Source organism: Mercenaria mercenaria, chromosome 2, assembly GCF_021730395.1.
Source record: "Mercenaria mercenaria strain notata chromosome 2, MADL_Memer_1, whole genome shotgun sequence".
Classification (NCBI taxonomy): domain Eukaryota; kingdom Metazoa; phylum Mollusca; class Bivalvia; order Venerida; family Veneridae; genus Mercenaria; species Mercenaria mercenaria.
Genome location: NC_069362.1, coordinates 49,267,780 through 49,282,560, shown reverse-complemented (window position 1 = coordinate 49,282,560; position 14,781 = coordinate 49,267,780). Strand labels below are relative to the sequence as shown.

The 14,781-nt window shown below is 33.4% G+C and overlaps 1 protein-coding gene across 1 annotated transcript in view; it reads left to right on the top strand.

Moving 5' to 3' along the window:
- LOC123562164 (protocadherin Fat 4-like) overlaps nt 1–14,781 on the top strand; it is a 48,082-nt gene that overhangs the window by 23,477 nt on the left and 9,824 nt on the right. The window contains exons 17-29 of the mRNA XM_053525759.1: nt 270–534; nt 765–1,010; nt 1,659–1,743; nt 2,457–2,902; nt 3,849–3,987; nt 4,588–4,797; nt 5,581–5,891; nt 6,405–6,926; nt 7,388–7,579; nt 7,842–8,058; nt 8,718–9,028; nt 13,153–13,305; nt 13,643–13,771. Of these exons, the coding sequence (XP_053381734.1) occupies nt 270–534; nt 765–1,010; nt 1,659–1,743; nt 2,457–2,902; nt 3,849–3,987; nt 4,588–4,797; nt 5,581–5,891; nt 6,405–6,926; nt 7,388–7,579; nt 7,842–8,058; nt 8,718–9,028; nt 13,153–13,305; nt 13,643–13,771 (3,226 nt within the window). The remainder of the gene's footprint in view (nt 1–269; nt 535–764; nt 1,011–1,658; nt 1,744–2,456; nt 2,903–3,848; nt 3,988–4,587; nt 4,798–5,580; nt 5,892–6,404; nt 6,927–7,387; nt 7,580–7,841; nt 8,059–8,717; nt 9,029–13,152; nt 13,306–13,642; nt 13,772–14,781) is intronic.

Below are 14,781 nucleotides of genomic sequence, written 5' to 3'. Positions count from 1 at the left end.
TTGGAAGCATAGAACGCAATAAAGCAAAGTGATTGCTGACTCTGCTTGATAGTTTGTTCAAGGGAAATAATCAAATGTGCATCAACCCTAACGCCCCCTGGCACCATCTTAACCCATAAAACATTAAACGGACTTCAATGTCCAAAGGACAAGAAAATGTACCAACACCAACGTTTTATAACTCTTATACATTTAACAACTTCTAATAAACTTCTTTCAGTCAACAATACGTATACAAAAATTTGACGATCTTAGACAACACGTTTCAGATTTGAGGTTGATCGATACACTGGCAAAATAACTACAAAATGCACTAAATGCCCCGAAGAACTTGATCGAGAGAAGGTCGATATTTATTACATGACCTACACCGCGACAGACTTTGGAGGACGAGGAAGAAGCAACTCTACATCTCTAATAATACATATTACTGACGAGAATGATAACATACCTGAATTCTATAGAAACCTGTCTACTGCCTTCATTGATGAAAATGATTCAAAATACAATACGACACCTGTTGTTAAACTTGAGGTAAGCTTGTGAAAATATTTTATAGTCTGTTTGCTTTCAAAATAACGTATTAAGAATGACTAGGAATATAGGTCATGTTATTTTTATGCTCCATATAAACAATTAAAACTCTGTGGAGAAGCTCTTTAAATCTACTATCTCTTTAGCTTACGTAATGTTTTATAAACAAACGCATAGGTAAAATGTATTTTTCTTTGCCATCTTATTGTAATTGGTTTATTTAAACGTAGGCGACTGATCGGGACCAAGAAGGAACAAATAACAGGAAGGTCATATATAGCATTCTGACTATATCTGAAAGTCATATGTTCGACAACATAAGCATACATAACATCACTGGTGAACTTTTTCTGAACAATCCAGTAGATTTTGAAGAACTGAATAACAAATCCGGAATTATACAGATAATTGTTGAAGCACGTGATCTCGGTAAACCTTCTCTGGCTTCGAATGCAACCGTTTTGATACATGTACAAGTAGGTACAATATTAAGCATTTTGAAAGGTATTTCACACAATATTTTCTTAGATTGTTTATGTATAAACTGAATGTATTTTACGAGAAAATCTTCCTTAAACAATTGTTGAAACGCGATTGCATGCGATTGGTTGAATGATTTGATGCCATCTTAACATTAAGTCAGCAAACCCTTCAGATAATTCTTGATAATTATTAAAGGAAAGATAATAAGGTAAGACTCACATGGTATTTTTTCATGTGTATACATGTTTTATTGACAGTCCGCAATTTATTGATGTTTGAAAACAGAAGTTAAATAGAAGTGTATCTTTTTATAATGAGTTAAGTATTTTGCATACATATCTTAGAGTAAGCATATGCCTTTATATCAAACATCACTTTAGATCATTCGCAAAACATACAGTAATGTCTTACACAGATGTATAATGTATTTACCGGCATACTTTAATATTAGCAGTTACCAAAAGATTTAGTTCTGTTTTCGACATACATGTATAATGTGAAATATAAACAATCTGTCATGATACTGAAATAGTATAACAGACGGCACTGAGGTACTTATAATTATCGCTGTTTATTTGATGTTGTATTATATAAGCTATGAAATATCTGCAAACACAGTTTATCTTACAAATACATTATAGGACATCAACGACAACTATCCGAAATTTAATCAATCGCTGTTTCATGAAGAAATAACTGAAAATTCAACGTCAAAAATTGGACAATGTAAGTAGAATTCCTGTTTCCCTACAAAGACACCATTAACTGCGTATCAGAAATCATACATTAACCTACTTTGAGGTTTCAAAAAGTGAAGGATTTAGCACTCTTATTAATTAAACAATTATTGTTACAACAAGCACTTGCTTATGATACCGGAATTAATATACATGAGTTATGGGCCTATTTTAGATAAAATCAAAATCACGGTAATGAAAACTTTTGGATTTATCCATGGGCAGATTGTTTGATATGGCTATCAACAATTATAACAGTTGTAGCCCTTTGAATGATTTTCTTTAAAGACTCAAGTTTCGGTGTAACAGCATATTATCCAAAACCCCCAAAGGTAAACAGTACTCGTACTCGTTCTTCCTTCGCATGTGTACCTATAAAAGCTCCATTTTTGTTCTTTAGAACTCTATTTAGAATCTTTTATAGTCTTGTACAGTACCACTCTTTATATTTGCAGGAATCCTTGTATGCTTGTTAATTATATCTTTGTTGAGGGAAACAACATTCCTATGCACCTCTGTATTTTTAAAAAGAAAAATCTTTAAAGTGTTACGTGTGCAATATTTGCAGTATAACATGATTTTTAGGAATTATCTAAAAATGAAGTACTTAAAATTTTGTAACTCATATACTAATCTTTAATTTATGGTTTTAGCATTTTTGTCATTACTCCACTTATTTGCTTTTTTTTCTGTTTTTTTAAGTGACCACTGTCGGAATAGTTTCTGCTTCTGATGCCGATGGTACAGATCGGAACAGTAAATTGCAATATTTTATCCAAGCTGGTGCAATGGACCACTTTGCAATAAATCCAAGTAGTGGCGAGATTTATGTGCAAATCGGTGCGAAACTTGACAGAGAAACAACAAAATTCGGCTATAATATCACCATTATAGCGATTGATCAAGGTTCGCCACCACGGAATGGTACAACTACACTTCACATTGATATACTTGATGTAAATGACGCGTTACCAGTATTTAACCAGTCAGAATATTCGGCTTCTATTCTTGAAAGTGCACAAACTGGGACGACTGTAACGTCCTGCGTAGCAACAGATGCCGATACCAATAACGATCTAAGATATACCATAGTAGATGTAGAGGCAACTAATGAATATGGTGGTTATGTTAACTCTACAACGGTCAAGGTAAACTATGCTTTATAAGATGTCATATTAACAGATCAAAAGTTCGGTTCCTGACGTAAATGCCTGTGGGATAAAATTGTTATATGTAAAAGCATCAATTTTTGCCACAGATATTATCATTTTGGAAGGTGATTTATCAAAATCACCTTCTCTATGTAACCGCGCAGATTTTAATCAGGAATAGACAGTCTATCAACTATTTATATTCCATCTTAATTGACCTGGCCGGGCGTGGTTTCGCGACGGTCCACTGCATTATTGTGCAGGATATGTAGTATATTCGGCAACCTGATTTCTTATTCACTTGTCGTCTACCTTACACTGTAACCGTCGTAGTTTTACCTATTTTGCCCATTTTTGAGATTACCATTATTTTCATAAGCCGGAGATAAACTCCGCCCCGCCAGGTCAAATAAAACGCACTATAGTATCTATCCGCTGTACAATAAAGTGTACATTACGGAATAATTTGCCACCTCTGACTTCATTATTGTTACAGACCGGAAAATTTGGGGTACTGTATCACCACGTTTGAGGCAGCCGTGGATTTGATCACAAACTTACAAATACTCATGCCCAGTAAAAATAGTTCAACATATTTGACTGTATACCAATGGCTCAGTAATTTACTAGTAAAGCTAATATGCCTTTGCTTAACATCGTTTTTACTTTACATGGGGTTTGAATGCATAACCGTATATATCATCAAAGCGCAGGGTCATGTTAATGATATAGTTATACGAATCGACTTTTATATGTATAAGGTTTCTAACTATCAAAGCGCTGTCAGCGTTTGTGCAATTTTTGGAACACGTGTTAACACAAATCACCTTCCATTAGTACTGTGCTATCGATTCTTTGATATACTAGTATATTTTAAATTGTATGCAAACGGGACTATTTTGAAGAATTAACTTTTTATTTTTCATATTATAATATTATACAGGACTACTTTGGAGTAAATCAAACCAGTGGTTCAGTTTATGTCAAAGGCGACCTTGACAGAGAAACTGCTAAAACTGTTGTTCTTACAATCAAAGCTGAGGACCTGAATGCCTTTAATCCTAGTCCACAAACCGCAACAGGTCTGTTACAGTTACAATTACCTTCACGTGATGTATTATTTTCACCTGAAAAATACGATCTTACTTATTATAATAACACAAATTTGTTTGGTTGGGACAGGAGACCAAAAAGGTTAAGGTCTTTGCATATTTCGTGATTAAAATTTAGTTCTGTTTCCAAAAAGGTAAAAGTGTTTTAGCCTTACATGCTAAAACCTGAATATTGAATTATTGAAGTGTTGCTGCATATTTTATGCAATGTAATATTGTGCATTTTAGTTCGAAAGCAATTATGGATATGAAAGTATGTTTAAAGTTATGAATAGAATTAAAGGCACACCGAATCCACACATTGTACCGTATTTCACACTTGCGTCGCTATATGAAGTTGACATCAGAAGGTGCGAATGTTCCGCTTACAAGGTCGTGATGGTCAGGGCACGGTAACTTTTATTAACAGTCTCTTAATGGCGGTTGCTATTACCATTTTCAGATTTGTTGTACATGTAATACTTTTCTACAAGGATTATAACAAAACAAAATTCGTTATACATTCAGGGTTAAGGTGAGTTTTTGCAGAAACATATGATATTTGACTGAACTTGTTGCATTCTGTTTCAGCCTCACTGACTATAACTCTATTAGATATCAACGACAACTATCCAAAATTTAAAGGACTGCCATATAATGTCAGTGTGAGTGAAAATGCACAAGATCCTACAATTCTTCTCACGATTAGTGCAACTGATCCAGACGAGAACAGGACAATTACATACCAACTCAGCAATACATCAACCGAATCAAATTCATTTGATGTAATCCCGGATACAGGTAAGACATTGATATAATTATACGCTTATTCACATTTCAGAAATAGATCTCTGTGAAATGATGGGGAAACGAATTTAATCAGCTAGTGTTTTAAAAGAAATTATCTAATGTTTACCGTACATTAATAAAGATTTTTGTTTGTTTTTATTTAAATTTTGTATGCAAAGTCGAAAAGACATTTCCGGTTGGTACTTCAAAACTGATAACTAAACAGTTAGAACATTGGTACAGTCTGTAAGAATCTAAGATATACAGACAGTCCACCTGCCATGCTAGTCAGGCAATGTAATAATAACTAGTATCTTCCAGAGAATGAATTTATCTGTAGATTATGTCATACTCGTAGACACTCGTTTGATGTTTTAAAAAATAGCACGTTGATGTTGCAATGCACATCTGAAAAGTAAGCCATTTTTTCGTTACATGGGAAATAATGTTTTAAAAGTTTTCTTTCTAACTTACAAATATACTGATCATCTTTATATTTTGTACACACCCAAACTTAGTATACACTATCCAAAGGCAGGTTTCGAGTACATGACTGAAATATTTGACAAATGAATAAAATGCCTCTAAATTTGAACTAGCTTCAATATTTGAAGGAACCACGTGTCAATATGTATTTAGCATTATGTGGCATCTATCTTTACTGATTAAGTTTCTCATTGCCCAGTTAGTGTTAGAAAAGCCAGTAAGGCAAATCAGATGTATAGTAAAAGAATCAGTAAACATATATTTCAGTATCAAGTCGCAATAGACATCTATATTGGTATCATATTACAGGTGTTCTCCGAAAGAATGGACATCTTGACAGAGAAGACACTTCAGTTGTAACGCTAAACGTAATTGCCACAGATAATGGCGTACCTCCATTGAGCTTATCTGAAGAAGTCATTGTAACTGTACTAGACTTCAATGATAACAAGCCGGAATTTGTGAACTTCATAAATGAAACAAATGTTCCAGAGAATGCCTCTCCAGGCTATTTTGTAGTCAAGGTTTCAGCATCCGATGTCGACGATGGTCTAAATGCATATGTGACCTACGATATAGAGGAAGGAGCTGACGGAAAGTTTTCTATCAATACCACCAGTGTAGGTTCATTGGAATGATAATTATACTTATTACAATTTTACATCGCAAAATATTTAAGTTTTTATTCATAATTTTTGGAAAAAACTGAAGTTAAATTATGTAACTTTGATATATAATTGTTGATAATATCCGTAAGATTTAAATATCATTTAAGTGTTGAAATGAACTAATTTCTGAAAATTACGACTATGGGTCATGGAAACACAGGCATATTTTAGTAACGCTTATACAAGAGGATTTGCGTTATTTTTCTGTGTCAAGATAGAACATTTTTGCCGTCAGTGCAATAAAATCAAAGTTTCACATTCAAAATGGTTGATTTAGAAACATCATCTGGTGTATAAGCGAAACCATAAATTTAACTTACTGCGATAGATTAGACTTCAATTTATTGATTTCATTTATTTCTCAGAAATAAAAAAAATGTAAAAAGGAATATAAATCATACTTTAAGACGCCGTTTCATTTGCAATAAACTACAAGCTAAATCCAACAACATTGTTCACTCCTAGGGACGTATTGAAGTATCAGCTGCGCTGGACAGAGAAACGAAGCCCGTTTATACATTAAGGATCAAAGCACAAGACAACCCACTGAACCCAAAGGAACAGAAGTCCACATCAAGTATTTTAACTATTAAAATAGATGACATAAACGATAACAGTCCAGACTTTGTGTACCAGTTATATAATGTGAGTCTTTTAGAGAAGACAGAGGTTGGAACGTCGGTGATTCAAGTTTTGGCAGTTGATAAAGACCAAGCAGAAACAAACAATAGTTTAATCAGCTATTTCTTTATGAACGACACTTCACCAGCTGGTCTGTTCCTCATAAATCAGGCTTCTGGTGAAATCTTTGTAAACAGTTCATTGATAGGATATGCTGGTTCATATGTTCTTGGTCTGGTTGCTGAAGACCACGGAGAGCCCCCAAAGAAGAATATATCGGCTGTCAATATTACGGTGCTTGACGTCAACCTGCATTCGCCAGAAATAACAAACTTGCCTAGTGAGAACTTAATCAAAGTTTACGAGGTAAAGTTGTCTGCCTTATTTCAAACCAATGTTACATGAATTAACATCTGTTGTTTATAATAGAAATGTTTGCTTAATGTTTTGCATTTATGATTGCTAAAGAAAAGGAACATATCTTTTTACAATTATACATGTTTGATGTTTTGCATCGATAGTTAAAATATCATTTACAACTTTGTTTTAATCTTTGGCATTTATAGTTGCTAAAGAAAAGACATAAATGTTTTTACGAGCGCGAGAGGTAAATACACATATATAAAGATCAAACTAGCCAATTATTTTTAACATGAGGTTAGGAAGATCATTAAAAGTTTCTCTTTCTATATGTATTTTCCCTTTAGCCTTTCAAATTGTATCCTGAGCTCTTTGATAAATGTTCACAACCCATGTTTTATGTTCTGAGGTATGAAAATAAATATTTAGAAACTGACATTTAAGACAATAGACTAAAATTATTTTAGTGTGTTAGCTTGGGATATGAGGTGCATCACTTTAACTACTCGGATGCTGACAGGGGTATAAATGCACAGGCTGACTTTAATATCAGTGAAATAGATGTAGCTGACAGCATTTTCGACACCTTTAAAATGGAAGCTAGTGGGAGTTTAAAAGTCATTAAGAAGCTTAACGCTATGGTTCAAAATACATATAGGGTAAATATTATAAGTTATACTTATAGAAGTTTTAATAACTTTAATACGTATTAGTATTTTTAAAACATTAGATTCATACGTAATTAAAGTTAATGTATTTTTCATATTATAGTGAGGAAGATTCTTTTTGTAAGTAAATCGTTGTGTGACTAATTATAACTCACTAAATACATGTTAACAAGCAGTCAATAACGGGACATTGTTTTGTCATATTTTGTCTGAGCTTACGATTAATAACACATACAAAAACGTCTTCGGATAGTTTCAAATACACGTGACAGACAGAGGTGTACCACCGTTGCCATCCGACAAGACAACCATTACAGTTAAAGTAATCGATGTGGACGATCATCTTCCGTCATTTACTAAGGGCAACGCAACATTTAATGTGAAAGAAAACCAACCAGCTGGTATTTCCGTTGGTAAGGTATCTGCACATGACCAAGATCGTGACTCCGATGCTTGTTACGAAATTAAAGGTAATTCTTTTTTTCTCATAAACTAGTTACTAGTCTGTGTTCAGTATGTTTTGTTCATAGGAGATAACTCCTGAGGCTATTCAAGTTTTGTATAATTATGTCCCTTTTCTTCTCAAAACATAGATAATCAGAGCCAAGACTTTATGAAGTCAAAATATATAAAAGAATTATTTCTTTCTAAAATCAAAAAGATTATCTAGTCGGTAGCCAGACTAACTAGTTACATGTTATTAGTTACTGCATCTATGTGTACTTGCAAGACAAATCGAAGCTAAAGCCAGATATAAACTCCCCAGCTGTAATAATGAGGAACAGATAAAGTCTCCTCGCAGCATCATTATTTAAAAAATAACTCCTTTGCCATAATGCATGATTATCCACATTAAGCGATTGATTTTAGCCTTTGAATTGAATGAAATAACATTTGAATGTAATATCAACATTTTGATTGATCACATTTCAATATAGGATTGTTTTACAAATACATGAAATATATGCTAACAAACATATAAATCCATTTTAAACATTTTTGCAACTGGTACTTCACCTAAGATGCGTTTTGGCAGTCTGAGAGTTATTCAAGGGAAGGTAGATCTTCAAAAGGTTTGTCTGGATATATAAAAAAGTGATTTAAAACGCACTGTTTAATCTTATTTCAGAGGACGATATGACTAAACTATTTACCATTGGTTTAAATAATGGCAGCATTGTTACACTGATGGAATTTGACTACGAAAATAAAACTGCTTTCACATTCACTGTACAAGTTAAGGATTGTTCTATCAACCTTAACGTAAGTGAATGCGAGAACATTACACATGTAAATCAAGACAATTATACAGACACTATTAATGTTACGGTAAATGTGATTGATGTGAACGACAACCCACCGGTGTTCAAATTAGATGAGATCACAGTTGGAATGAGAAGAGTAACAGAAGTAAACACGACATTGGACTTATCTCTTAAGGTATATTAATAGCCATTGGTAGGTAAGGATTTATCCATGTACTTTGGTTACTTGACATATTAAGCTTGAGTCAAAACAAAAATTGGCTGTGTATTTTCCATTGTCAATTTCGGCCATTTTTGATAACAAACAAGTTTTTGAAATCGGTTGTTTCAAAACTTACAGGAAATCTTAGTAGTCATAGAGTAAGATTATGTGCAAAAATGTCGCAAAATTGTTAGCAGAAATATGATTCGACATTACAATTTTGGCCAATTTTGGAATTGGGAAAATACGTTTTAGGCAAAAACTTACCAAGACATTTTTATATTATTTAAAAAAAAAATCTAATATCCATCTCTTACTTTCCGCGGAGACCGTTTGAATGATGTATAATGATCTTTCTTGCTCTCGAAAAAAGAAAACACAATTCACGAAAAATCTTGTTACAGAAATGACATTTGAAGTATTGAGTTTTCTTGTCCTGATTTGGTAGTCAGTATTTATCACTGTGTTATGCAGAAAAAGAACTATTATTGCCGAAGAACAGACACGATTTTAAGACTATTAAGGACTATGCATTTTTGAAATTATGAATTAGGTGGGTGGGGTACATGACATTATTTCTGAGGAATTTCGAAGTTTCTGTAAAACAAACTTTATTCCAATGTGACAATACATTAAAACTATGAAGTGCTGAACTCTTACTTTAATTAAATAAGTAAGGTTAGAAAAGTTATCAGTATATTCGTGTCACACTTTTCGGTGACAGTATTCTATGTCATCAAGTATAACTGCGAAAAACTATAACATAAATGATAAAGCTGAACTATCCATGTTAATGAGCTGAGAGCTATTTTTCTATTTCCGTTTATTACTGTTCTAAAAAACACATTACAATTTACCAGGTGTTGGCAAAATTTGTCATTTTTGTGCACATGCCTTTACACATTAAAGAAGTCCTAACTATAGGTATGGCGTGCGAGAAGGGCCTGAGCGCTTACGTAGTGCTCATTTACAGGGATTGTACTGTTCAGAAAAATATATATAACTTTATCACAAGTCCGCAAAGTGCAACAAAAGAAATAGCAGTATTAATTTTGTAATAATATTATTTAATTACAAGGTAAGTCTGACAAATGACATCGAAAATTCTAACTGACCTTTTAGAAAGCTGCATTTTCAGGTACCTGAAATTTTCCACTTTGGTTAAAAAAGCACTTTTTTACAATAGGTAATGACTGACTACAGAAGGTAATAAAGATACCCTTGATCTAGAGAATGCTTCAACCTACTAAACTTCAAAATTTAAGTTTGAAATTATATTGAACACGTTTGCTTTAATTTAAGGTGAAAAATAAACTAGAGCTCTATGATAAAAATAGAATATCTCATTTCGGACATGTTAGACAGTTAGAAAGCAAACATATCGTACGTATTATTTAGCATGGATGATTTGCACTGTGAATACATACTTTAACATTTAATTCCACGAGTACATACATATATACATATGAGCCACGCCATGAGTAAACCAACAGCTTTGCGACCAGCATGGATCCAGACCAGCCTGCGCTTCCGCGAAGTCTGGTCAGGATTAATGCTGTCCGCTTTTAAAGCCTATAGCAATTAGAGAAACCATTAGCAAACAGCATGGATTCTGTTCTGAATCCATGCTGGTCGCAAAGCCACCATGTTGGTTTTCTCATAGTGCGGATCATATATATTTACCTTTACTTTTTGGTAGCGGGTTTATCCGGCTACCAAAGTTAAGTGTATTTCTGACAATCATGTAGCATCTTTATTTGATTCCAAATCAAATCCAAAGGATGTTCATGTGTTACACAAAGTAGTCCCATTCATGAACAATGCGGATGAATTATCAATGATCAAGCAGTTCATATTCATCTTCTATCCATTCACACTGGCCATTTAGATTATATTAGACCTGTCAATGATTAGGTATTCCAGCCCATGGTTACGTCACTGAGATCCAGCTGTTCATGTAAGGTCAGGCAGAGTTTATCTTAGATATGAGGCACATTAGTTTTTGTTTCTTATACATGTATATTTAGAGATTGGCATTTAAAATGAAAATAAATCTAGATCTAAGCAAAACCCGCTACCACCAGACATCTCAAGGCTTTGATTATACACTAGGAATATGTTTTGTTTTACATGTAAGATCAAAGCATTAACCCCTCGTGAAAATATAGTGCATGTGCTGTTCACAATTGATACATAATTGTAACATTATATTTTGACTTTACACTGAAACAAACAAAAACCCTTTTTGCATATTCATTTATACAAAAATATAAACAAACAAACAAACAAAAAACGGGAACACTGTTCATTTGTTTGTTTGAGAGTAACATCGAAACGACAAAATGAACTTTTTCTAGGTTTTGTTGTAGGGGAAAGACTACAGGTGCCCCTCCATACATTTTTGGGGGCTCAGACTAGTACCTAGATCGAGACAATAACCTCAGCTGGATGGCTTCCTTACGTGAAATGTTTTATACCTTAAGTGAGGTTTTGATCCAACGTAGGTGGTGGGCGAGGAATGCGAAGCCAGCGACTATGACCATCAAGTTAACTCTTTCTTTTGCAAGTATAAGACTTAGAAATCTAATTAAATTTCGTGAACATAAATGATACTTTCAATGATATTCACCACGTCAGAAATTACAAATGTTTTTCCGAATACACCATACTTTTAATTACAAACGTTTACACATCATGTGGGTCTGAAAACACGAAATTTACGTTTTTGGACGTACATGTGAACCGTCATGTTTGAAATGTAAACAAAGGAATAAAAGTAACTGTTTTCATGTTCGTGGTAATATATATATGAATGTATAAACACGAGCCGTTTTCTTCTTACATGACTTACAAGAACATGGTAAGTGATTGTTTATATATTGTATTTATGTTCTAGTAACCTTTGACACTGATTTCAAAGACAAAGCCGGGTTTGTAACATAAACATGTCTGTTGCTGGGCTGGAAAAATATAGGTCCAAAATCTAAACTAAAAGCTATATTGCATAAAGTCTTCGTTATTTCTGTGCATACAATTCGCTTGTTTAAAGGTTAGAATATCCAAAAAAAATAAAAAAAAAATAAACAGGAAATAAAACATATCTTTAAAAAAGTCCCGATCTTTCATCATTTGTTTGGTTGGCGCATGATTACAAATTTAATGTTAGTAGGCCGTGATGTCCATGAAGCCGTGTAGAGTGAAAATTTTGATGACACGTTGGTTTTATTTTGTAATTGTGAGTGATCGTTAAGTGATCAGAAAGATCGGACAGTGGGATGTTATAAAAAAGTGATGGTTTATTTAGATTAGAAAGTGAATCGTACTCTACAATAAGGAAATCTAAGGTAAAATACTCCCTTTATTTCGTTCACTGAAGGAAACATGGTGGACATATTTTTGTAAAAAAAGCGGTGCACGTGTGATTTGTGTAACACAGTTTAATGACGATTTCTTAGAAAACTAACGCTCAGCTCATTTACACTGACATATCCTTGATTGATGAATATGTATATCGTATAGATATGAGAGACTTACGGTACCAATACTGTCACCGAAACTTTCTATGCATTTTCTTCTAGTGCACTGTTGTGACATGCTTTTGAGAGTCATTGATACTTTATAATTTACTCGGAGATACATTTTTATTATTATAATTAGTTTCTTTTTGATTCCCGTACATTTCTCACGCTGCTACGATAATCTCAGTTTTACATCGGAATTTTGCATGATCAAAATAGCATAGTCCTTAAACGCTTGTAAAACATGTGAAAACAGCAAATGGGACATATTTTCTGCCTATCTTGGCAAATAGTTTAAGCCCAAACATATGTCCTTTCCGGAATATGATAACAGACCACGTTGTTATCCCTTAGTTAAGAAATTAACTTCCAATTTATATGCGTAAGTTTGATACTCTGACAAGGGCGTGTTACCCTTACACTCTACAAAGACAATAAGTAAAAAGTCCCCTTTCTTACTTTTAAAGGAAAAATTGTAATTACTTACAAAGTAGATATGAATTGCAAGTTCACAACGTGCATTTGCATGATGAGTAGTCACTACAATCGACTTAATAACGCTTCCATCCCATTATTTAGACAAGTGATTATATCGAAGACAATGACACAGATGCAAACGGTAAACAAGCATGGGTCTTCACCAATGCTGGTGATATACAGACAAGCTCCTCCTTAAGCGGTAAAATTAGTCCGCTAGGCGGTGTAATGCATTGCTCAAGCGACAAAAAGCGGGTAAGTTGTTTTGCCCATCTGATATATTCGATTACTTTATCAATTTATTTAATATTTAACTAAGTAGCATTTATCTTTTATTCTTTGTTGCATGCTATTTCCGAAATCAGTAACAGCATTGTGTGAGAATCATTTCTTTGTATTTTCAGTGTGTTATTTAGTTAACATATAAAACATAATAAAAGTTCATCAAGATTTTGATTTACATGACATATCTAAATATGAAAATTAATTCCTTTAATTAGTGAGTTCCTTACTTGCAAAGTGTTTCTCATAAACGTTTTCTTCGTATAAACATGTTGGGTTAGAAAGCTTGAAGATGTTCTATCTTTTCTAGCACATTGTCTGTGTGTCTGGTAACGGATCCTTGATAAACAACAAGTATTACAGTGAAGACATTTCTGGCTACTTTGTGTTACCGGTAAACGTGAGCGATGCGGCTGGAAGAGATACAGTCAGGATTAAGGTAACAAAGTCACTGATGAGCACAATTCTGAAAATAAAATGAAATGTTGAATTCAACAACAACAATTCAGACAAAATTACATTATGATTAACATAGACATCTTTAGTTTGGGTTGAGATAGTTATATTCGAGCGGTAGTTCATAAAGCCGTTGTTTTCTCTTTACGTTAATGTCTTGTAGCCTTGTGAAATGTAACGTTAGGTAACAAAGTCAGAAAAAAGATATGTGAATTTACTTTTAGATGTCAGTGTACTTATTATTGTTTCTTTTGGGGATTAAAGTCTTAATATATTTGATTATTGGCACTTGTTTGTGTTCACCTAGAGCCTAGTGCTGATTTTCTCTGTTGTTTTTAATTTGATTTTACCATGTTGCTTATTCAAGATGGAATTATTTTAGCGTATTTACTATGTATTATTATAAATATTTTATGTGAAGGAGAGTCAAAATGTTGCTTTACTTGTGACTGGGTACTTTTAAGGTAAATAAATCATGCGCCACAAATTAACTGTATTCTTTTGTAATTCCAAGATAGTAATTATACATGTTTTGCATGAGGAAAATGAGAAATAGCAAGTATCTAGTTACAAATTGACAGTGACATGTATAAGGCCCAGACAATGTTTTTAATGTCTAAAACATTATTAAATTTAAGAAGTATTATTCACAGCATTTAAAGATGTATTAAGGTGAGTTAAGACCACGCTTTGATTTTACAGTGTGAGATAGTAACTGTTCTATGTTAACCTGTACTGAAAAGAGAATAACTGAATAAGTTTGCAGACAAAGTTGTGAAAACATACTGATTCAGGAAGGGCTTAAATTGTCCACCTGTCATCTTGTAGAATAGCTGTATTATACTAGTATTTTCAGAATTATTTGCACGAAGTTCATGTGGGATGAAAAAGTAGGTCACTGGGCCGTGGTGGGTCTTTAAGTACATGATCATGGTTGTTATGGGAAGAGTAAGTATTGGGAATAAGATGTCAAGATACGTAATATTTCAGTAA